This window comes from Dasypus novemcinctus, chromosome 11, assembly GCF_030445035.2.
Source record: "Dasypus novemcinctus isolate mDasNov1 chromosome 11, mDasNov1.1.hap2, whole genome shotgun sequence".
Taxonomy (NCBI): domain Eukaryota; kingdom Metazoa; phylum Chordata; class Mammalia; order Cingulata; family Dasypodidae; genus Dasypus; species Dasypus novemcinctus.
Window position 1 is genome coordinate 62590078 of NC_080683.1, and position 25868 is coordinate 62615945.

The 25868-nt window shown below is 37.8% G+C and overlaps 1 protein-coding gene across 6 annotated transcripts in view; it reads right to left on the reverse strand.

Moving 5' to 3' along the window:
- Positions 1–25868, reverse strand: part of RNGTT (RNA guanylyltransferase and 5'-phosphatase) — a 355704-nt gene that overhangs the window by 212589 nt on the left and 117247 nt on the right. For all 6 annotated transcript variants that reach the window (XM_012523691.4, XM_058307139.1, XM_071218594.1 and 3 more), the window contains 2 exons: positions 15160–15231; positions 7001–7165 (listed from right to left, as the gene is read on the reverse strand). In XM_012523691.4, coding sequence (XP_012379145.3) covers positions 7001–7165; positions 15160–15231 — 237 coding nt within the window. The remainder of the gene's footprint in view (positions 1–7000; positions 7166–15159; positions 15232–25868) is intronic.

Genomic DNA, 25868 nt, shown 5'->3' on the forward strand with positions numbered 1-25868 from the left:
ACCCACCAAGATGTGGAGACACACATATAAAAGGCATGGCAAAGAACAAAGCTGGAGCTTTTAATGTTGGAGTTTTGATTGTGGAGTTTGAAGCTGAAGACTTAAACTGGAGCCCTGGGAAGTCAGCAAACAGAGGAAAGAGAAGCCAGCCCCAGGGAGGAAGGAACTTGAAGCCAGAGTAAAGGAAGTTCCAGGAATGTAGCAACCCAGGAAGCCTGAACCCTCGCAGACATCGGCAGCTATCTTGCTCCAAACAGACTTTGGTGAGAAAAGTAATTTATGCTTTATGGCTTGGTATCTCTAAGCTCCTACAACCAATAAATTCCCTTTATAAAAACCAACCAATTTCTGGTAGTTTGCATCAGCACCCCTTTGGCTGACTAATACAGATACATACCCATTGTCACCACTTTTATTCAACATTGCAACAGGTAGTTCTAGTCAAAACAATTAGGCGAGAAATAGTAGGGAAAGGAAGAAGCAAAACTTGCCCTATTTGCAAATGACATGATCCCATATATAGAAAACCCTGAAAAACACCTACCAAAAAGCTCATAAAGCTAATTAATGAATTCAGCAAAGTGGCAGCATATAAGACCTACACCAAAAAATCAGTAGTGTTTCTATGTACTTAGTGATGAACAATCAGAAGAAGAAATCATGAAAAAAATTTCATTTACAATAGCAGCTAAAAGAATCAAATATCTAAGAATAAATTTAACCATGACTATAAAGGACTTGTACATGGAACACTATAAAACATTACTAATAAAATCAAAGAAAACCTAAATAAATGGAAGGACATTCCATGTTCATGGATTGGAAGACTAAATATTAAGATATCAATTCTACCTGAAGCAATTTACAGATTCAACTCAATCCCAATCAAAATTCCAACACCCTTCTTTGCACAAATGAAAAAGCCAATCATTGAAATTACATGGAAGAGTAAGGGGCCCAAAATAGATTAGAGTATATAATGGCTTTATAATCTGATAATGTAGCTATAGTACAACAGTTTTGCTTTTTTTTTTTTTTAATATGAGGAAGAATGGGGATAGCCCAATCCAAAAAAAAGTTTTCCTATTATAATCCTACTTGATAGTGGTAGTATTAGGATTTTTATTCTGATTATTGTATGTATAAAGTTTGATAGAGCAAATAAGCATTTGTGGGATGGCCTATCATTTTCTGTGACCTTAGGAACCAGAATTCCTAGTGTAAAAGAAAAGAGATACAGATATAAAATATAAGATGATAAGAAAAAATCCTAATGTTCTGATTTTGTATTTCAAGTTATCAGTCTGAACTCATATGCATCTTCAACACAAACACATGAGTGGAAAGGTCTAGAAATATTAACCCAATAGCAATGAGCATCCCTGCTACACAGATTGTAGTCTTGAAATGCCATTTTCTTTAAATGCCTAATTCTAGGTTCAGGCATGAAACATAACAAATTAGCCTGGAACATACTGACATACCAGATATTAAGGATCTGAGGAGGGGGGGTGCCCAGTGGTCAACTAAAAGCAACTCCCAACTGGCAAAAATGTGACATTTCAGCTTCAAAAAGAAATAAGAATTGCAACAGATTGAAAACCATGAGGCACGTTTATGTTTAAATCAATGAGTTCACAAATATACATAGGGAAAGAAGGGAAGGGAAGAAGAAGAAATGAAACCATAAAAGTACTAGAAGAAAACATATAATCATAGAGTAGGAGAAGAATCTTCCTAATTAGATAAAACTTAAAAGCCATAAAAGAAAACAATGGTAAATTTAATTATATAAAAATAAAAAATGTTTGCATACAAAAATCATTATCAGCCAAGTAAAAACAAACCAAAAGTGGGAAGAATATTTTTAACTCTGTAACTGAAATATCCTAGAAATCCATTTAAAAAGACCAACAAACCATGGGCATGATATGAATAGATAATTCAAAGAAAAATAAATGTTAAATGGATCTTAAGCCTATAAAAAGATGCTCAACCTCATCCATAATAATAGAAATAACAAACTAAAACTATACTTTAACTTATCAAGTTAGCAAAAACACAAAGGTTTGATAACTCACCTCATTGGGAAGGCTGGGGAAAACATTATCCAGTAGAAATGTGAGCTGTTACAACCTCTACAAGGGACAGTTTGGTAATATCTAACAAAATCTTTAAAACAAACCTAGAACACAGAATTTACCTTTTAGACCTTTACCCTACAGATCAGGGGTTTTTAACCGTTTTTGTTCCACAAACCCCTTTGTCAGTCAGGTGAAAACCACAGACCCCTTACTAAGTCCACACTATATTGTGTATTATTTAATAAATATATCACACCCACACCAACACACCCCACATTTTTTTGAATTTCAATTCAAGCGCACAGACCCCTTGTTAAGAACCCCTGCTCTAGATACAGTAGTACACGTGTAAGCTAATGTACTGTATCCACAAGTTTATTCATTGGAATATCATTTGAAATATCAACAGACTGAAAACAACCCAAATGTCCATAACCACGGGGTAGTTAAACAAATTTTGTTACAATGATATGATGGAAATCTGTGCATTTGTACAAGGCAAATCTCTACATACCAATATGGGGAAGGGAGAGACCTCAAGATATATTAAGTTAAAAAAGGCAACATATAGAATAGTATGTAAACAATCACCTTTTGGGTAGGGGTGGTAAGAATATAAATAATTATTTGCTTGTGCATGCATAAAGAAATTCTGGAAATTATTAGCTAAAAGTTATCTATAAGTAACTTCTTTGAGACGGTGACATAAATAAACAGAACAGAGATCAGAGAAAACCTTCCTGTTTTGTTAATTATAATAATGTTTAATCTATTCAAATAATTCTTCTTTAGTTGGCCTTCATACTGGAAATGCAAATAAAATTGTAATTTGAGAAATTGCTACTTATTATTACCATTTTGGATGTTGTATTCTAACGATGTTAAAAACTGAACAACTCATTATCCCTTCAATGTGTTTGACAGGTCAAATTAAGAGAAAATGAGGAGGTTCTTAATAGGGCTGTATTAATAAGTCCTAAAATCAAACTTATCTTCAAGATTTTTACACATGTCCAAAAAGGGAATTCTATTACTCTCTACAAAAAGTATGCACTTTTCATAGTTCTTAATTTTTTTGTTTATAACCACATAAAAACTAGTATTCCTCATAAAATGATACATACCCCAACAAATGGTTTATCATTCTTAATATCACTATTTTACCCTTCCCATTAGCAAAGATAGAAATAATAGGAATCTCTACAGCAATAACCTGTCAATGGTAGCTACTATCCTGAAACTCATGTTAAAATCTTACTCTTTAAATCAACTGTCACAAAATGTGTTTGCCTTCTGCATTACCAAACATTTGGTAAAAGAAAGTGAGGACCAAAAATAATAGTGTAAACTGAAAAGGAAGAAGGAGCATATATTTAAAATTCCAAATATTAGAAATGCTTAAAAGAACATCCTATAAATTTTTTTAAAGTAAGTATATTTACATATATATTTTATATAAGTACAAAAAAACATAATGAAAGCATCCTGTCTTCCAGTGAAAAACTACATAACTACTTCAGATCCTTAAAGAATGGTTCTGATAGTCATCCACTTGCAAATATTTCTAAGCAGCACTGATTTTGACTGATGGAACGATACTATCTAAAGCATATTTTCTTAAATTCTGAACTTTGAATTATGACAGCACAAGCTGTCAAATTAGTTTTTTATAAAATGAATGCAACTGAAGCAATCTGGCTTCAGCCCAACTTTTGCCATTATATTTATAATTTAGAAAATGTTTTTATAAGTACCCACATTTCCAGTTAGATTTCATTCAAGCATATCACCCTTGTTAAGTGTTAACCTTTTCTTTACTCTATCTATTGGGCAGGGCACAGCACTGGTAGGCAGGCACTCCTTTAATATCCCTGCTGCCAAAACACAAACAAAAGGCTAACAGTGAACATTAGGAAGATCATAGCATCAGGGCAAACAAAAAAGTCCCAAGACAAGTTGGCATTATATAAAATATCCACAAAAATAGAATAAAAACTTCGTATTTTTTGAGGTGAAAAAGATATCCACTCAACACTTTGAGGAATTCTGCTAAAATTATGCCTGTGATAAAGCGAATAACGTCCCCCACAAAGACATGTTCTTCAAGTCCTAACCCCCACTCCTGGTGCTGTGATTATGAATTCATTTGTAAATAGCGTTTTCTAAGATACAGCAAACTGAATCAGGATAGGCCTTAATCCAGTACAACTGGAGTCTGTAAGCAAAGGAAATTTGGACAGGAAGTACAAGACACAGGAGAAGAGAGAAACAGATTGCCATGTGACAGAGGCGGCAACTGACTTCCAGCAAGCCACACCAAAATATTACAGACTTCGGGAAAGGCTTGGTCTGCCAATATCTTGACTTTGGACTTCTGGCAAGCCAATAAATTCCTGCTTTTTAAACCAACCAGTTTGTGGCATTTTGTTGTAGCTGCCCTGGTAAACCAAAAAAATATCCAAGGACTAATACTAAATTAAATGGACTTGAGCAGGAGCAGGTAAAATGCAACAAAACATATTATCTAGCATGTCAGACTGTACTAGAAAAGAGTTTAAAACATAATTGCATAGGTTGCTATATTTCCTGTATAATTCCTATCACAACTATCCTCCCCTTTACCCTCAAAATTATAATTCCATGGTTTATTAGCTACTATTCCATGGGCTGAATATAAAAAAGACCATAATGGTTCCTTGTGGAGTCAAACTTCAAATACCCTAAATCTGGCAGAAAATAGTAATTTTATTATTTAAATATCAAACCTTGCCAGAATGCAACTTCTTGGATACCACGTGTAATGTTAATGTAAAAATACTGGCAAAATATAGTAAGTTGCTTGTCCTCTTCAAAACTGAACTATTATTTCAACACATACTAGAGATACATAAAAAAGAGAGACTGGCTCCCAGACCAAGTTTCTAAATCTATAAAGCAAGTACTTGATTCTGAAACATGAAAATTTTCACTAAAAGTTATATCACCCTTTGAGGCTTCTTAGGAAATAGTCAGCTGGCCTGTTGTTATGATCAAATATGACAGTTTATCCTTTATAAAAATTCTACAAAAATCTCTAATATATTAATAGTACACAATCAAGTATGGGATTACGTAGTATTCATGCTAATACTTGTTTATATTCTGATTAAGGAAAGTGGACCTTTATGACAGCCAACTAACATACCTTGAAGAATCACCAATTAGGTTTGCTAAGAAAGTTAACCCTACCAAAAGCAAGAATATCTTATAGATATTCAAAACTGCTAAGAAAGAATAAAAGAAAGAGGAAAAGGAAAGGGAAAGACAGAGAAAAGAAAGAAATTAAGAGATAGATGCAATGAATCATAAACATCCTAACACATAAAAAGGCTAGACAATACTCTATATGTAATTTGTGTACAAGGAAATAAGAAACCCACTGTTTTAGTTTGCAAGGCCACTAAAAGCAATATACCATGAAATGGGTTGGTTTTTAACAATGTGAATATATTAGCTTACAAGCTTACAGTTTTTGAACCCATAAAAATGTCCAAATCACGCATGACCAAAATGAAGCTTTCTTCCTGAAGACCAGCTGCCTTTGATCCTGGAATCCTATGTCACATGACAAGGCACATGGTGGCATCTGCTGTTCTTTCCCTTCTCTTACCAGTTTCTTTATTTCAGCTTCTGGCTTCCATGGAGTTCTCTCTCTCCGTATTCATCCCATAATTAAGAGGACTAAGACCCACCCTGGGCTACACCTTAATTAAGTAATCTAATCAAAAGGCCCTACTTACAACAGGCAGTAGTTACCACCATTACCTATAATTTTAAACCAAAAATTCTCCATTCACATAAGCAAAGACATCCACTGAAAATGTTGTAATAGCAAAAGACTAGAAACAATTTAAAGTCCATCAATAGAAATAAAATTAATTTTTACTGTCAAATATTATGCAATTAAAAAATAATGTGGCAAATCTCTGCATTAAAGTAAAAATATCTCCCAGCCATATAAAGTGGGGGGGGGGGAATTTTCAATACCCAGAATATTGAGTATGATCCATTTTATGTCAAAACAACAAAAACAACTAATAAAATAAAACCTCCAGGGAAGCGGACTTGGCCCAGTGGCTAGGGCGTCCGTCTACCACATGGGAGGTCCGTAGTTCAAACCCCAGGCCTCCTTGACCCGTGTGGAGCTGGCCCATGTGCAATGCTGATGCGCACAAAGAGTGCCTTGCCCGCGTAGGGGAGCCCCACGTGCAAGGAGTGCGCCCTGTAAGGAGAGCCACCCAGCGCGAAAGAAAGTACAGCCCGCCTAAGAATGGCGCCAAACACATGGAGAGCTGACACAACAAGATGACGCAACAAAAGGAAACACAGATTCCCATGTCGCTGACAACAACAGAAGTGGACAAAAGACGACGCAGCAAATAGACACAGAGAACAGACAACCAGGGCGGGGGGGAAGGGGAGAGAAATAAATAAATAAATAGATAGATAGATAAATAAATAAATAATCTTTTAAAAATAAAAAATAAAAATAAAACCTCCAATGTGTATGTGGGTATACATATACATGGAAGTGAAATTTTTTATAATCCAAAGGTTACAGACCTAAGAGGTGATTCTTATTCTAAATAATTCCATACTGCTGATAACTTTTTAAAAAACATAATGTAGACCAACAGCCATGAATCAAAAATTTTTATGAGAAACAGGGACTCAACCTACTTAAAGTTTCTATACTGAGAATCTAACTGAAGAGAGAAGGAAAGTCTGGGAATCATACATGTTTGGCCAGAATATTGCCACATCAAATTCCATTAACTTAGGGAAAGTCAAGGTATTGGGCAGTAAAATGCCATTCATATTCCACTAAATTATGATACAGTGTAAGGACTAATTAGAACACAAAATGGTAACTTTACCTTTCTTGAAGTATAGATGTCAAAAAAAGGCTTATTTCTGACACTAAATGGTTCCTGTGTTTTGTCAATGAGACCACTCTTCATTTTTTCATGTCGAGGATTTATTATTTCTCGTTCTATACATTGCAGACGAATATTAAAATCACATTCTCCAACTGGCTGTGCCTGAATTAAATGAGACAATTATTTAAATTTCTACACTAACAACCATTTTATCAGCATAATTATCGAGGCTGCCATGTTGTACATCCTTTGAAGTTGTTCAGTGCATAGCCTGCACAAACATACCAGCCCTGATAATTAGTTTAACTAATGATAGAAGCATATCTAAAACACACACACACAATTATTTCTTTAAATTTACAACTGCATAAAACAATGAGAAAATGGTATGAATCTACTCTAAGTTGATCCAAAGGTTTCATACTGATAAATTATTGATATACTCAATCATTTTTATCATTTTCTAAATTACTAAAATGAAATAAAAACTAAAATCTACATAATTCAGGAAAGTATAAGCAAATAAAAATCAAAATAAGCAACCACTTAATATTTTTTTTGGTTTTTAGTGTTAACACTTTATAGGCAACAATATGTAGAAGATATCAGGCATACATCTTTAACTAATACTGAAAAAGTTAAAATATGTTCAGTCACATAGTCATAAAGAGAAAAAGTTTTCTTCTCTTCTCCCCAGTACAATTTTCCTTTTGTGCCCTTAAAATACATGCTTTGAGGAAGCAGAGGTGGCTCAAGCCAAAAGGCACCTCCCTCCCACATGGTAGGTCCTGAGTTCAGTTTTTGGTGCCTCCTGCAAAGAAGACAAACACACATCAAATGGGCACAGACAGCCGACAGGAAGCGCAAACAATGAGGTGGGGGGAGGGAGAAATAAATAAAATAAATCTTCAAACATATATCTATACATATATGTAAACTATATATATATATAGTTTAAACCATGAAATATAAAGCACATGGACATTTTTGTATGAGTTGAGCATGAGGAGCTTGTTTCACCCATATGCTTTCTACTAATATAGTTATAACACAACATCTAGTTGACAGTAACCATTTTGATTATCAACATCACCTCAATGGCTTATAAAGTACCCCCTCTTCTTCTTTACTTTGTAACTGGACAATCTTTCCTGCACTTCTCCCATCTTTTTGTCTTTACCTTCCTCTCCAATCTATATTACCCAAACTAACATTTACACACAGACGGTGGCACTTGCTTAAACTGTGAACATTACATTCTAAATGTTTATTTAAAATATACCTAAGTTCAACAACAACAAAAGAATAGATTGAAAGCAAGTTCAACTTCATATCCACACTGCTATTAAAAAGGAAGTTCTTGAAAGCTGTTAAAATAGTGAGAACAGGCTAGAAGAACTCGATAACAATTGACTAACTGGCCTCTCTGTTTTCAGTTCTTTCTCACTTCAAATCACTATCCAGGGTACCACTGGAGTTATCTTTCAAAATAATGAAAGTGTGATCATATCATTTATTATAACTAAACCCCTTCAATAGTACACTATTACATACAGAACAGTAGTTAAAATGTCTTATGCTCCTGACTTGCAAGACTCAACCTTTCAAAATAAATCTGAATCATTTTTCCCATCTTCAAAAACAAGCTTCACTGACTCAACCATATCCAAGGCAGGCTGGAATACTCCTATCTCACTATTACCAGTACATCTCTTACACATCTTTGTTGTTATATTTACAAACCTATTATAATTATTTCTTTATATTTATATTCTCATCCATAAGACCAATGGTCTGCAAATTTGTTTTTACATTGTATCCAATCTAAAGGTATAACCCAACAAATGTATATAATATAAGCATTCTATTTGTAATAAATTATATTTACATACAACTGTAAAATACATAATATATGCTATAAAAAAGACAAAACAGAATAAAAAATACATTAAAAATAACAGAAATTCTCCAATTTTCTACCTATATCCCAATGGACTACTTTTGAAGTGACCTAGTCATCTGTGTATACCTAATATCTCGAACAGGACTTGACATAAAGATGACTGATGAAATTCTTCCTAGACAAAATAATAAACTCAGGAACTAAAATGTTTTAAAACTATTATTTCACGAAAAAAAAGTTTTTTTCTAATAGTGGCCTTGGTTTGGTGACTAAAAATAAAGTGGTTAGTAATCAAAGAAGTCCCCATAGTAAAGAATTAAACGTATGCTCCTTTCAATTATAAATGCATTCTAATATCTGAAATGTGACTCTAAACCACTGAAATACGGTAAAAGGCACTCATTAAATACTTATTGGATGAATTATTCCACACTCAAAAATGGAAAGTATGAAAGTGATCACTTTCAGAATGAATCATGAACTTTTTAAACAAAACACAAAAACAAACTTTGAGAAGGTCTGATAAATTTGATTTCACCAAAATGAAAATTTTTTCTGTGTATTAATAGATGCTTATTGAGAAAAGATATTGTTTGCAATGCATATAACCAAGAAAGGATTCGAATCTATAAAATGTAACTAATTCCTATACATTAAAAAGAAAAAAAAAGAAAAACAACCAAATTGAAAAATGAGACGATTATACAACTGGCAAACAGATCACAAAAGAAAAATCCATTGGTCATTGGCGGCTGGAGGCTCATATTAAGATGCTCCCTATAACAATCACACACACCTCTCCCCACACCACCTCCCCATACACATTCAAAGCCCAGGATCTAATATAGACCAATTTAATCAGAATCTCCACAAGGTAATGATGAGAGATTGGACTTTTAAAAACACTTCTCAGTTGACTATATCCCAAGTTTCCTAGAGAAACTTTCAAACCCAGGCATAAGAAAAAAAATGCAATATTGTTCAATACAGTAATATTAGAAAACAATGGAAATCTAAATATCCATCAAAAAGAAACATGGTAAACTTTGCATATTTCAAAATGTAATACTCAATAAAAGTGAATGAGCTTAATCTACAATATTAACACAAATAAATTTCAACAGGGTAACACGGAACAAACGTTGAGGGTTACAATACGTCGTAAAGACATTTGCACAACACTAGAAACTTTGAAAAAGAAAACCACATATATTATATAAATACACACAGGTAGTAAAAGTACTAAAAAACATTCATGGGAATCATAAAAATCGAATTCAGGGTAGAGAATGCTTCTAGGCAAAAAGGTCAAGAATAGGAGGAAAGAGATGTACACAAGAAATTTCTACTGCATCTGTAATGTCTGATTTCTTACTAAAAAGACAGTGGGGCAAAAATACCAAGCATGCAAGCTTTGACAAATTTGTGGTCAGTATATGAGTACCCCTTGTATTATTCTCCATACTAAAGGGTATCGTTACATTTTTCATATTATTTTAAGAGTATTAGAAGACTATTGTCTTAGACAAAGTTCCCAGGCTAAGAAGTGTACCTTTGTTGAACACGTATTAAAGGGGGAGCTCATATCAAGAGCAAAGGAGACATCACTTCCCCATTCACAAAGTAACAAAGCCAACCCCATCCCATCCCTTATTTCTCTATATGGACCAATGAGCATTATTCCATGGTCTGTCTTAAGATTAGGCCAATTCTGGGAAGCATTACTTTTGAGGAATATGAGTAGTCACAAACAAACAGAAGTAAAATAAAACTGTATGTTTCTTGGCCTTGAGGTTCTTAAATTCAAAAACGCTTAGGTTTCAAATGCAGAAATTAAAAATAAAATAATACGTACATCAAAAATTTCCGAAAAAAAAGTACATTTAAGTAACCTAAACCAAAGCTATCCTGAATCTTAATATTGCTGTTTATTAAGTATATTAAAAAATGACCTCTTGTCAGGTTCAATGTATATACTACACTGATGAGGGAGGCTGTCAGTGTGGGAGGAGTGGGAGGAGTGGGGAGGAGTGGGGAGTATGAAGAATGGGGTATATGGGAACCTCTTGTGTTTTGTGGGTTGTTTTTTTGTTGTTGTTTTTGTAAGGTTTATTTTTTATTTATTTCTCTCCCCTTCCCCCCCCCAGTTGTGACATTTTGTGTGATCTATGTCTTTTTTTAAAAAAAGGTAATAAAAGCAACAACAAAAATTGTTATAAATCTTCAAAACCTTAAAATTTAAACACTTTTAATTCCAGAATTCTTAAATGCTTTTCAATCTGATTTGAATACTAAATGATCATGCAATTTGAATAGTATACATCTAGAGGAATGATTATACCTTTTCAAAGATGTACACTATTGAAAGAGTTTCTTGCATTTACAGAAGTCATTTTGTACTGCCTAAATAATTTCAACATTCATGCTATAATTAAACATGAATAGGCAAACAGATTCTTGGCTAGTCTAAAACTATAGGAAATGAGTACAGAATATAAATTCTATTTTACAACAAGGAATTTTTTATTTTGATTTTAAGTTTCCTGCTTGTACTCAGGATTAACATATTTGTGCCTCAAGTTACATATTCAACACTTCATAATCAGTTTCTCTTTTTTTAGTGACAGACTAATAAAATTTGGAGGCTTTTATTTTAAATAACCACAGAATAACTAAAACCAAGAAGTTTCCATTTTACAAAATGCTGTTTTATTCTGTCAGAGTTAAACTGCCTTTTTCACTCATTTGAAAGTAAAGAAACATAAAGGCAAAGAAATGTGCAAAATATTTGACAATAAGAGGGAAAAAAGGAGTTTTTAAAGTACTAATAAGAACCACACGGGAGGTCCAAGGTTCAAACCCAGGCCTCCTTGACCTGTGTGGAGCTGGCCTATGCGCAGTGCTGATGCGCACAAGGAGTGCCGTACCACACCAGGGTGTCCCTCACATAGGGAAGCCCCATGCGCAAGGAGTGCGCCCCGTAAAGAGAGCTGCCCAGCGTGAAAGAAAGTGCAGCCTGCCCAAGAATGGCGCCGCACACACGGAGAGCTGATGCAACAAGATGACGCAACAAAAGGGAAACACAGATCCCGGCGCCGCTGATAAGGATGGAAGCAGTCACAGAAGAACACACAGTGAATGGACACAGAGAGCAGACAACAGGAGGATGAAAAAAAGAGAGAGAGAGAGAGAGAAAAGAATATATCAAGTAACTTGAGTCACAAATTTTCTTTCTTAGTATCTCTAAGACAGGGACAATGTTTTTTATTTGTTAAAAATAAAACAAGTCCATTATTTCAGTGCCAATCTTACATATGACAGTTTCTAAATCATATTAATTCTATAACATCTTTGAAAACAGATAAATGGAAGTGTTGGAGAGGATGTGGTGGGAATGTGGAATGGTGCAGCCATTGTGGAGGACAGTTTGGCGGTTCCTCAGGAAGCCAACTATATGTATATGGGAAGCCGGCACTCAACCACTGAGCCACATCAATCCCCATGTTTGCTAGCTATAGAATGATCCAGCAATCCCACTGCTGGGTACATACTCAGAAGAACTGAAAGCAGAAAAGTGATCAGATATATGCACACCAATGTTCATAGCAACATTATTCACTATTGCAAAAAGTTGGAAGCAACCCAACTGTCCATCAACAGATGGATGAATAAGCAAAATGTGGTATATACATACAATGGAATATTACTCAGCTATAAGAAGAAATGAAGTATTGACACACACAACAACATGGATGAATCTTGAAGACCTTATGTTGAGTGAAGTAAGTCAGACCCTAAAGGACAAATAATTCATGACCTCATTGATATGACCTAAGCATACTGAACAAACTCAAAAAGATAAGAGCATGGAAGACAGGTTATCAGAAGATAGAAAGGGTGTAGAAGGTGGTGAGCCAATATTGAATCTGGGCAGAACCTATGGAAGGAGGTGGTTTGGCAGTGGATAGAAGTGATGTGAATGGGGCCAACAGTGCTGGAATTTGAGGGTGAATAGGGTTGGGGGGTTGGGTTAGACTATCCATGGAACTGGAAAGAAGGCTGGAGAAGGAACAAGTGAACTCAGGGAATTTGTAGTTGAAACTATAATTATGGGAATGTTCTTTTGGCAAATATGGGATGGGAGGGTCATTGGTGCAGGGTGTCAGAGGTGGGGGGATATGTGGGAAAGGGTGATCCTGGGGCATGCTTCCATGGAATATGAAAGTGTTCATCTGTCACAATGTTATCTCAGTGGGTAGAGATCCATACAATAAACAAGAAAGCATTAAACTCCATCCTGGCAAGAATCTCTCGAGTACATAGGTAGTACCTAATAAAAGAAAACAGACCAGTAGTTCAAGTCCTCAATATTAATGCATGGAACTATGAACCTAATTCTTGAAGAAAAATTGAAACAGTGGTTACCACAGGTTCTGACAGGAGCAGGGGAAGGGGGAGAATAAGTGCAACATAGGACATTTTTAGGGCATTGGAATTGTTCTACAAGATTTTGCAATGACAGATACAGACCACTATACATTTTGTCAAACTCTATAAAACTGTACAGTGCAAACTGTAAACCATAATGTAAGCCACTGACCATGGTCAGTAGCACTGCTTCAATATTTGTTCATTAATTTAAACAAATGTATCATACTCATGTATGATGTTATTAATAGGGGAAAATGTGAGAGGGAGAGGAGGTGGGATATATGGGAATCCCCGATATTTTCAACATGACTATTTTGTAACCTAAAGTTTCTTTGAAGATGATGTTAAAAAAAAAAGACACTGAGGGAACATATAGAAGAAATTGTAAATATATATGAAAGATAAAAGATTTTACAGTGATGAAGGGCAAATTGGGAAAAAATTTTTGCCTTAGTGGGGGTTACAGAAAAGGTACAACGAGGGAAGGGTCACTGGTGTACGGTGTCAGTAGCAGGGTGGCTATGTGGGGAAGAGTGCACCTGGGGCATGCCTCTATGGAATATGAATGTGTTCATGTGGTCATGGGGTATTATCTCAGTGGGTGGAGACCCACACAATAACCAACAAAATATTAAATTCCCATCCTGGGGAGTCCTGCCGCAATCTCTAATAGAGTGGGCAAGAATCTCTAGAGTACATAGAAAGCATCTAGCAAAGTGGACAGACCAATATACTAGACCCTTGATATGAATGCTTGTACTTATGAATCTTATACTTGTAAAATTGAAACTTAGCCTAGCAATATATATTGCATAAGAGTTACCTCCTGAAAACCTCTTGTTACTCAAATGTCGCCTCTTTCTAAACCAAACTCACCATATAAACTCACTACTTTACCCCCAGTGTGGGACATGACTCCTGGGGATGGGCCTCCATGGTAGAACCAAGGAATTATTACCAAGCACCAACTAGTGATGCATTTGGAGAAAGACCTTGACCAAAAGGGGGAAATAATAAATACAAATAAGTTTTTATGGCTAAGAGATATCAAAGTGAGTCAGGAGGTCATTTTAGAGATAAGGCTTATGCACACCTCAGGAAAATCTCACTGATTGCCACAATAATCAGTGCCTCATGCAGGAATACTCCTAAAGGTTCTAGATACATCTAGACATTATAGGCAGAATAGACAACCCCAGGAAATGGAGAGGGGAGGGGAGGGAAGGGGAGGGGAGGAAAAGAAAACAGAGAAATCATATTTTTATTCCCATTCTATACAATGAAAGCAAAGACGTTAAGTTTTTAGTGTAAGTTCACAGATACCCTCACTATGAGACAAGCAACATAATACGAATTGCTAGAAATTAAAAGAAAAATAACATATTGCTTTCTTTGTCAACACAGAATTTTTTTAAGTAACAAACTAAGGACCTAAAATTTCATCCTACATGATTTTTCTATCAATGTTATTAGACTTTTTATTTTTATTTTTTTAGGTACCAGGACCAGAGATTGAACCCAGGACCTTGTATGTGGGATGCCGGCACTCAACCACTGAACCATATTGGCTCCCTTGAGTTGGCTTTTTCATTTGTCTGCTTGTTGTTTGTTTTTGGGTTTTTTTAGGAGGCACCAGGAACCAAACCCAGGACCTCCCATGTGGGAGCAAGCAAACAACTGCTTGAGCCACATCCATTCCTGTTAGATTTCTTAATAAGGAATATTAATTCAAATTTCAATTTATTAATTCCCATTTCAAATATATTAATACAGTTAGAAAAATTTAATACAAAGCATTTTATAATTTAGAAAAGGTACTTACATTGAATTTAATTATGTCATATATCAAGTATCTAGGAACAGCCTGTCCATTTACTCTGTCAATAATCATTTCCTAAAAGAGAAAATAAGATAAGTTCCTTCATACTTTAAAAACAATTCAATTTATTGAAATATAACATACTCACAGAAATCATATAAATCATAAATATACAACTTGATGAAATATCTAAGTGAATACACTTGTACCCAGATCAAATCAGTTGATTGTGAGCACCCCCAAAGTCCCCATATGCATTTATTCTATATTGAAATAAAATCACCTGACAATATCTCATTATATTGTTTTATATTTTAATTACTGTACTACATTTTCTGTATGTATGAATTACCAAGCAACTATTAGGGTGAAGAATACAAACTTTAAATCCAAAATATTGGAGTCATTTTTCTCTAATAATTTTGTAATCATTGCTTTAAATTTTATTACATGCCAATTACTTTACTCAGAAAATCTACAGATACTACCCTACTTATACATTTAATCCTTAAGTGATCCTCATGATCTTTCTTTGTTCCATGCTCCTCCACTAGACTTTGATCAAAGGGACAAGACAAGAGAGTATGAATAAATCAATGCAAATCTGGCACAGCCATTAAGAAGTCAGAACAAAATTAATAATATTCTCTGGCAGAAAAGACATAAAGGACAATAAAGATGACTGTAGGTATATAATGGTGTATTTTATAGTCTTTTTATTCTTAATAAGTTTTTGACCTAAAATTATTTATCTTTCCCATATCATCTCAAAGGAGTTTTTTTGGTTATCTAATTTCATGACAGGAAATCCACAAAGCCACCTAAAATGAAAAGCATTCTGATTTAGGACAAATAGATTTTGTTCTTGTAAGAAATCATTACTAATTAACTTCTTTCCTGAACATGTGTTTGTTAAGCTAGGGACAATAATCTGTGGTTATCATCTTTAACCCAATTTACTTAAGATAAATGAATTCACTCATTATTTTTAACTATTTATTAAAGTGCCATTTTTATTTAAACCAAGAAAACAAGGTGGTAGCAAAAACAAGTTTCAAAGAATTATTCTTTTAAAAAATGAGAGGTTGGAAATTAAAGTGGATGTCCACATTCAGATAGTAGATATCACAGAACTTGCCTTCCAAAGTACCTGATAAAATGAGCAAAACCAGGATTTTTCTTTAAACATTAAAAAATCAAAAAAAAAAAAAAAAAGAGAGAATTTATAATCAGGAAGAAAAAGAAGTGAAAAAAGAACAACCAAACAAATGAACTTTAAAAATTGACAGCCAAGGAAACTACCAAAGATTTTGGTAAAGCAAAAAGGCTCAGCAGGACTCAGCTCAAAGCCCACTAAACCCCCAGAAGACCTACTAGCAAAATGAAAAATTACTGATAATTTTTCATTATTACACACAAATAGAGACAACAATAACTCAATTATTATCCTTATTTCCTATCCTCCACCACACCCCAACCACCCTCGTCCTCATCTTCTGACTGAGGTGTAATAAAAACAGCTAAATATTCTTTCTGCCTGAAGTGAAGGCTACAGGACTCCACACAAAATAGGAGAAACAATCTGATGCATTACTGGAACAAAAGACATGCAATAAAAGCTCTTACAAGAGAACAAAACCCAGCAGTTCTAACAAAGACCCAAGACCTCAGCTGAGCTCTTTCCAATAATCCTCCCACCATAATAATATCCCATCCCCCAAAGCTGGCATCATTGCATTGGCTACAGAAAAGTAAACATTAAATATCTAATCTTAAAACTTTGTTAAGAAGGAAAACAGACTTTTACTTCTGACCTAAATGAAGTAACAGGAAGTGGATTTACCCACTTGCCTGAAGAACCAAAGAAGTGGACAGAATATAAAAAACAATGATTTTTAAGACAATGGACATCAAACAACAAAGAATAGTGACTCCTGGGAAGTAAGAAACAAACAGGTGAGAGTTACAATTGCCCTAGTTTATTGCATGAAGAGATTCTAGGCTGAGGTTCAGGCAAGGGGATCCCAAGTGAAGCCCAGCAGTCTCCCTGAGTTGTAAAGACGGAAAATGTTGTTTACCAAGTCCAAGGCAGTTACAGTTCCCAGAATAGAGAACCAGAAATAGACATCTGGACAAGGAAAGAACTCTAGATATCTGCAGTAAACCCATCAGAGGGAAGCGGACTTGGCCCAATGGATAAGGCGTCCGCCTACCACATGGGAGGTCTGCGATTCAAAACCTGAGCCTCCTCGACCCATGTGGAGCTGGCCCATGCGCAGTGCTGATGCATGCAAGGAGTGCCCTGCCATGCAGGGATGTCCCCTGCGTAAGGGAGCCCCACACACAAGGAGTGTGCCCTGTAAGGAGAGCCACCCAGCGTGTAAGAAAGTGCAGCCTGCCCAAGAATGGCCACCACACACATAGAGAGCTGACACAAGATGACGCACCATAAAGAGACACAGATTCCTGGTGCCACCTGATAAGGATAGAAGCGATCACAGAAGAACATCTCCCAACTTTCTCATTTGCCAGAGGTAGGGACAGAGTCACAGCTGTATGGAATAACCCAAGTTGTGTAGGCATGGACTGTGATTGCCCAGAGAAACTGATGAAGCTTCACACCCCTTTCTGCCCTGTCTGGGGTGTCGATGGAGCTGTAGGTATGGGCAGAAATCTAGGAAGTGCGGGTCCAAGATGACTCCAGTTGCCCTGGTAGACTTATGATTATTCATTCTGTGTCAGCCAAAGGTACCTGCAGTCACCTGGATAGGCTCCAGGCTCCTCCATGTCAGAGGTGGGGCTGAAGCCTAGCCCAGGACTGCAGACCAATCTCAGTGAAAGAAACCAGTTCCTACCATCACTGTGATTTTCGATCAGCCTGGCTTCCCCTCATGCTGGGAACAAAGTTAAAATGAGGGCTACCAGCCCCTTTCCAGCTTGGATAGAGTCATATCCTAGTTGCTCCTATGTTTATACCTTAGCCAGCTGAGTCTATTAATCAGTAGCCAAAATCAGTGGCCAACCGTCTTCTCCTCCCTTGTATTTTGGAAATGGGGTTGCCAATTCCAGCCACAGAACAGTTCCTGGGGCAGCTTGAACAATCAAAATAGTATAATCATCGGCCTCTGCAGCTTGGCCGGTAATTTCCTGGAGAGGCTGGTGCATGCCCCCCAGCTTCCTCCCTGCTGGAGGTGGGGTTGGGGTTTAGGCTAGAGATGCATTCTCATCTGGATGGAAAGAAGCCAGTCCCTACTAGCACTGTGATTTTCAGTTTGCCCTGCTTCCCCTTGTGCCAGGCACGGAGTTAAGATGTTGACTACTGGCCTCTTTCTGACTTGGACAGGTTCAAACTTTAGCTGTTCTTAGGATTATACTTTAGCCCACTGAATTTATTCATCAGTAGCTTTAGTTGGTGTCCAACTTCCTCCCCAGTTTTTGGGAAGTTGAGCTTTCAATTCTAGTCACAGAACAGCTCCCAAGGTGGCCTGTGCCTCCATGAAGAATGGGCTTCAGCCTCCAGGACGTGGAGCACTCTACTTACGAATCTTCTCTGCAGATGGGCAGTCTTCTCCTTCCATTCCTTCCAGGTTGTTGCAGGATGCTCTTCTGGTCTCCTGGAGCCCCCAAACAGGTGCTTGAGCTAGCTCCAGATAGCCCTGAGTGTTTCCTAAGTGCCCTGTAGCAGGAGCTGTCTTTAGGAGCTCTTTACTCCACCACCATCTTGCTAGTTGTCCTCAAGAATTATAGTTTTAATCATAGATTGAAAGTGAAGTAAAACAAATCAATTTTACTGATACATATTAATGAAACATAAATCTATCCAAAGCATACAAAGGTATTTGGTATAATCACATAGTTGTGCATTTGTCATTTAATCATTTTAGGAGCATTTTCATTATACCAGTAATAATAATAAAACTTAAAAAAAAAACTTCATCACCACTCAATCTCTCTATGCTTCCCCTGCCAAACATAGCTGTTATTCTGTTTCCTTCTCTCGAGCATAATTGTATCTATATTTTGTGAAAATAGTCTTATATATGCAATATCACCCATATTCTTGTTTTACATGAGATTCACTATGTTAAACAGCCACATTACATTTTTTAGCTTTCCTTCTATTAATGTAGGCTTTCCCTATCAACCACTAACATACCCATATAATAGCTATACTTAGTCATAAATAACATGATGTACTCTCACCATTTCCATTTATTTCCGAAGATTTACAAACAACTTTATAGTGAATTATGCACAGATTAACCATTAGCTTTCCATTCTCTACCCTCCTTCTGTTTTCTGGTGACCTATAGTCTAATTATTAACTCGTTGAGTTTACATAATATATTAGTTCATAATAGCACAAACACACAGTATTTGTCCTTTGGTGTCTGGCTTGCTTCATTCATCATGATGTCCTCCAGGTTCATCCATGTTGTCATAGGCTTCAAGACTTTATTTCTTCTTCGATCTCCATAATATTCCATCAAGTGGAATACACAATTTGTTTTACACAATTTGTTTATCCATTCATTGGTTGATAGACAACTGGGTTGTTTCCAACTTTTAGCAACTGTGAATAATGCTACTATGAACATCAGTGTGCAGATGTCTATTCATGTCACTGCTCTCAGATCTTTTGGATATATACTTAGCAATGGTATTGCCAGGTCCTGTGGCAAGTCTATATTCAACTATCTTAGAAACACAAACAGTCTTCCACAGTGACTGCACCATTCTACATTCCTCAAGTGAACAAGTGTTCCTCTTTTTCTACATTCTCTCCAACATTTTTACAGTTTTCTGTCTCTTTAATAGTAGCCAGTCTAATAGGTGTGAAATGATATCTCACTGTAGTTTTCATTTGCACTTCTCTAATCACTAGTGATGGTGAACATTTTTTCATGTATTTCTTTACTATTTGTATTTCTTCTTTAGACAAATGTCTTTTCAAGTCTATAGTCCATTTTTTAATCAGATACTTTGCCTTTTTATTGTCAAGTTGTATGATTTCTTTTTTTTTTTTTAAGATTTATTTATTTATTTATTTCTCTCCCCTCCCCATCTCCACCCCGGTTGTCTGGTCTCTGTGTCTATGTGCTGCGTCTTCTTCTTTGTCCGCTTCTGTTGTTGTCAGCGGCATGGGAATCTGTGTTTCTTTTTTTGTTGTGTCATCTTGCTGCGTCAGCTCTCCGTGTGTGCAGCACCATTCCTGGGCAGGCTGCACTTTCTTTCGCGCTGGGCGGCTCTGCTTATGGGGCACACTCCTTGCATGTGGGGCTCCCTTACGCAGGGGACACTCCTGCGTGGCACGGCACTCCTTGCGCCCATCAGCACTGCACATGGGCCAGCTCCACACGGGTCAAGGAGGCCCGTGGATTGAACCACGGACCTCCCATGTAGTAGACGGACGCCCTAACCACTGGGCCAAGTCCGTCCACAAGTTGTATGATCTCTTTACATATCATGGATATTAAACCCTTATTGAATATGTGATTGGCAAATATTTGCTCCCATTGAGTCAGATGCCTTTTCACCCTTTTGACAAAGTCCTTTGAGGGACGAAAGTATTAATATTAAGGAGGTGCCATTTATCTATTTTTGTTTCATAGCTCGTGCTTTGGGTATAAGGTTTAAGAAACTACCACCTACCACTAGATCTTAAAGATGTTTTCCTACATTTTTCTCTAGGAGTTCTACGATGGTTGTTTTGACATTTAGGCCTCTGATCCATTTTGAGTTAATTTTTGTGTAAGGTGTGAGATAGAGGTTTTTTTCCTTTCTTTTGGATATGGCTATCCATTTCTCCCAGCACCATTTGTTGAACAGACTGTTTTGTCCCAGCTGGGTGGGCTTGACAGCCTTGTTAAAAATCACTTGACCAAAGATATATTAAAACTCAATGAGGGAAGCAGATGGGGTTCAAGTGATAGGGCTTCTGCCTACCATATGGGAGGACCTGGGTTCAATCCCTGGGGCCTCCTGTTAAAAAAAAAAGAAAAAGAGAAAACATGCCTGTGTGGCAAGCCAGTGCCCAGTTGGCAGGTCAACTGCCCACACGGTGAGCCCATGTGAGTGCTCGCATGGCAAGCCGAGTGCCCACGCAGCAAGCCAAGTGTGCACACAAGTGTCCGCAGAGTGCCTGTGCAAGTGAGTCATGCAGCAAGATGATGACACAACAAAAGAGAGAAGAAGGGGAGAGTCAAGAAGTATAGCAGAAACCAGGAACTTAAGTGGCACAGATGACAGGGAAACTCTCTCCACATCTGACGTCCCCAGGATTGAATGCTGGTGAATCCTAGAGGAGAAAAAATGAGAAGACAAAAAGAGAAAAAGATACAGAAGATCACAAAGCGAATCAACACAGACAGCAAAAACAGCAGGGTGGGGGAGAAAAAGCTCAATGAGGAAAAAAAAATTAAAATTAAAAAAGAAACAAAGGGGAAAAAAACACTCAGTGAGGACTTCTAGAAAGTTGACACATTAAGAGAGATATAGGACTCGCTTCTCTCCCAGAAAAAAAGCAATAGGACAAGCTGAAACAGCGGGGGGAAAAATATTCTAGGGTTTTAGGCCACTAGAAAAAGGGCTGGGGAAGTGGATTCGGTTCAACTAATAGTGTTCACCTACCACACAGGAGGTCCAGGGTTCAAACCCAGGGCCTCCTGCCCCGTGTGGCGAGCTGGCCCATGCACAGCACTGATGCGTGCAAAGAGTGCCATGCCACAGAGGGGTGTCCCCTTGGTAGGGGAGCCCCATGCACAAGGAGTGCACCCCTCAAATGAGAGATACCCCACGCAGCAAAAAGCACAGCCTACCCAGGAGTGATGTTGACTCAGCTAACACAGCAAGATGACACAACAAAAAGCAACACAGATTCCTGGTGCCGGCTGACAAGAATGCAAGTGGACAAAGAAGAACACACAGCAAATGGGCACAGACAGCAGATGGGAGGGAGAGGAGAGAAATAAATAAACAGAAGAAGGGCTAGACACCACCCAGAAGAGAGAGGGGCACAAGAAAAAATCTCAACAGAAAGAACGTGGATGGAAGCTAAGCTGCAGGTATCCTTGCCCCACACTCTGAGCAGTTTTGGATTCCTAGCCCTCTGGCCAGCACCTATGAACATGGGGGCCCTAGAAATCCACCTCTCCAGGAAATGGGAAAGAAAGGAACACAGCCAAAGGCTGATTAAGCTTTTGGCCAAGCAATTTAGTCGGCTGTGTCCCCTGAGAACTTTGAGAACAGGTAGGGCCAAAACATTGTTTGCCTCGCCCGGAGGGCCGCTGCAGGGGCGGTGTGGGCTCGGGTGGAGGGCTGCAACACACGGAGGGGCCTTCCGAGAAGGCGCTCCGGGGCGGGCAAGGTGCGGAGGACGCGCGGTAGGAAGACTACCGAGGAGACCAGGATCTGTGCGCAAGTCTGATTTATTCAGGAAGTACAGCGGTTAATATAGGGCGAAGACGGGGGAGGAGCAGGGGGCGTGGCCGGGGGGCAGCAGACGGCTGATAGGTTCGTGCAGGGGTGCATCACTGGTTGCGGGCAGAAGACGGGGTAGCCAGGGTTCTCGGCGGCAGCGAGGCGGGGCTGTCATGGCGCGGCAGTGGCCCTCGGGGGGAGAGGCGGGGTTGGGCCACCGACGGGGAAGCGGGTGCAGCTGGGCAGAGGGGTGGGCAGTACGCCCGAACCCCAAGCGGAGGGCCTTAACGCCCGTTCCTGCCACCCGGGTCCGACTCGCACCGGCGCCTGGAGACGAGCCGACCCTTGCTGTCGCCGTGCTCCCACACGGTGCCACCCTACACCCTGAGAGTCAGCATGGAAACCAAGCCTCTCAAACACCCTCTCCATTAACCAAAACTGACTATTGAAGGTGCAGAGGAGGGGAGTGGGATTATTTCCTAGCTGGGAAAACGGAGGGGACTGCCTGCAAAGGTAGGAGAACAGTATCTGAGAAAGTATGAACTGCAAGGCTCTGAATAGCCTCTAGGCAGGAGCCTCTGCCATACTGTTTCTGTTCAAGTTGCAGGAAATACACGCAGACCAGGTTCTGAACTGAGAGGCGCTGCTGAAGAGCACCATCTGCTGGCTAACAAAGAGAGTGCTGTGAGGAAATTAAAAACAAAAAAGTGGGTTCAACCACAGACCTGCTCCTTCCCCCAACCCTAGCCCCAGTATCAGGGATAATCCAATGCAACCCCACACACACACCCTACTCCCCCTCACAGACAAGTACTGCCAAACCCAATCATGTCACTGTACCACTGTCACGCTCCTCAAATGCCCAACCACACCCTTCCACCTTATAAATTTTGTCCTTAGGGGCATCACCTCACCACCTTCTATTCCCTTTCTGTAAACCTATCTTCCAGACTCTAGCTCTGTAAGTCTGCTCAATTTGCTTAATTCATATCAGTGAGGTCAAGTAATACTCGTCCTTCAGTGCCTTACTTCACTGCCCCACCCCGGCATAGGACATAACACCCGGAGATGAGCCTCCCTGGCACCAAGGGATTATTACCAAGCACCAAGTAGCAATGCATCTGGAAAAAGACCTTAACCAAAAAGAGGGAAATGTAAATACAAATGAGTTTTTATGGCTAAGAGATTTCAAAGTAAGTCGAGAGGTCATTCCAGAGGTTACACATAGGTGAGTCTCAGCAGAATCTCATCGATTGCCACAGTAAACAGTGCCTCAAATAGTGGCGCTCCTGAGGGTTCTAGAAATATCTAGAAACTATAAGCAGGACAAACAACTCAGGAATTCGGCACCCTGTCATGAGTCTTCCTTCGGAATTTATGCTCTCCAGTGTAAGAGTTAGACTTATTTATTTATAGACTTATTTATAGGTTATAGAGTTAGACTTATTTACACATGTCTCTTCTGTGTATTTAAACCCATAATTAGCACTTTACTTGATAAGTGTGTGACCCAGAGACTTAAATCTTTGGTCCATCCATGTGCCAGGTAAGCCCTGAATTTCAGTAGAGTTCCAATACCTACTCTCCAGTTCACTGGACTGACCCAGGATAACTAACAAGGAGATGATGATGGACCACACCCATCCCAAGGAACAGAGAGTGTCTGCAACTGCAGTCAAGATAGCTCCATCCACCTACCCCATGGGATCTAAGCCCCCTCTCAATTAGAAGTAGAATGGGTACCATGAACAATGGACTAAAGGAAACTATTATTCTAAAAAGGAAGAACTCTTATCACTGATATAAAGGCAGTGGCCACAAGAGGTTCTCAAGGATGGGAGAGAGAAAAATAGGTATAATATTGGGGCATTTTCAGGGCATCGAATTTGATCTGCATGACTTTGCAGTAATGGATAAAGGCCATTATATATTTTGTCATAACTTACAAAATTATGCAGGGCAAAGTATTAACGATAATGCAAACTGTAGCTCCTAGTTAACAGCAATGCTTCAATATGAGTTCCTCAATTTTAAGAAATGTACTGCACTAATAAAGGATGTTATTAAGGTGGTAAAGTGTGGGAGGCGGAAGGAATGAAGATTATGGGAATCCCTTATATTTTTTTCTGCAGTATTTATATAATCTAAAACTTGCTTAAAAATAAAAAATAATAATTACAAAACAAAAGAAAACAAAGACTACTTTCTAAATCATCAACACTGATGATTCAAAGTACTCAATTCTATAAATTCTTTGACCCACTGATTATTTAGGAGTATGTTGTTTAGCCTCCACACATTTGCAAATTTACCTCTTTCCTGTCTATTATTGGTTTCCAGTTTCATTCCATTATGCTCAGAGAAGGTGTTTTGTATACTTTAAATTTATTTAAATAAATAAATAAAACTAAATATTCGCAAAAAAAAAGAAACTAGGAAAGTTCCTTAAAAAAGAATCCACTGTTGCAGGAAATATTAATTGAAGCCTTAAAGCCTGAAAGAAAAATATAAGAAAGAGGCTTGGAGGAGAGTATAGGAAAAAGAATAGTCAAAAGGATAACCAAAAGGGAAAAAAGATGTTACATATGAAAGCCAAAGAATAAAATGGTGGAATTAAATAATGCATTTAAAGTAACATCACTAAATGTGAATGGATTAAATTCCCAAATCGAAAGATAGAGGCTTACAGATGGATAAAAAAATAAACCTGAGCCATCCATAAGCTGCCTACAAGAGACTCAGCCTAGACCCAGTGATAACAAACCAATTGCAAGTGAAAGGTAGGAAAAAGATACTTCATGCAAACAGTAACCAAAAAAAAGAAGGAGTAGCTATACCAATATGGACAAAACAGACGTTAAAGGCAAAAAAATTTATGAGATACAGAAGGCCATTATATATTAATAAAAGGGATAACACACCAGGAAGCTATAAAAGTCATAAATCTCTGTGCACCTAAGTGGAGTACCCAAAAATACGAGACACACTCTCTGGTAAAATAAAATGGAGATAAGACATCTTAACAATAATCACTGGAGACTTCAACATACCACTCAGATCATTAGAACAACTAGACAGAAGATCAATACAGAAAAGAGAACTTCAACAATATGATAAACAAGTTAGACCTAACAGACATATACAGAATGCTGCATCCAAACTCAGTGGGTTATATAGTCTTTTCAAGTGCCTATGGATCTTTCCCCAGGATAGACCATGTTAGGTCACAATGCAGCTCTCAATCAATATAAAAAGACTGAAAGTATATAAAACACCTTTTCAGATCATAATGG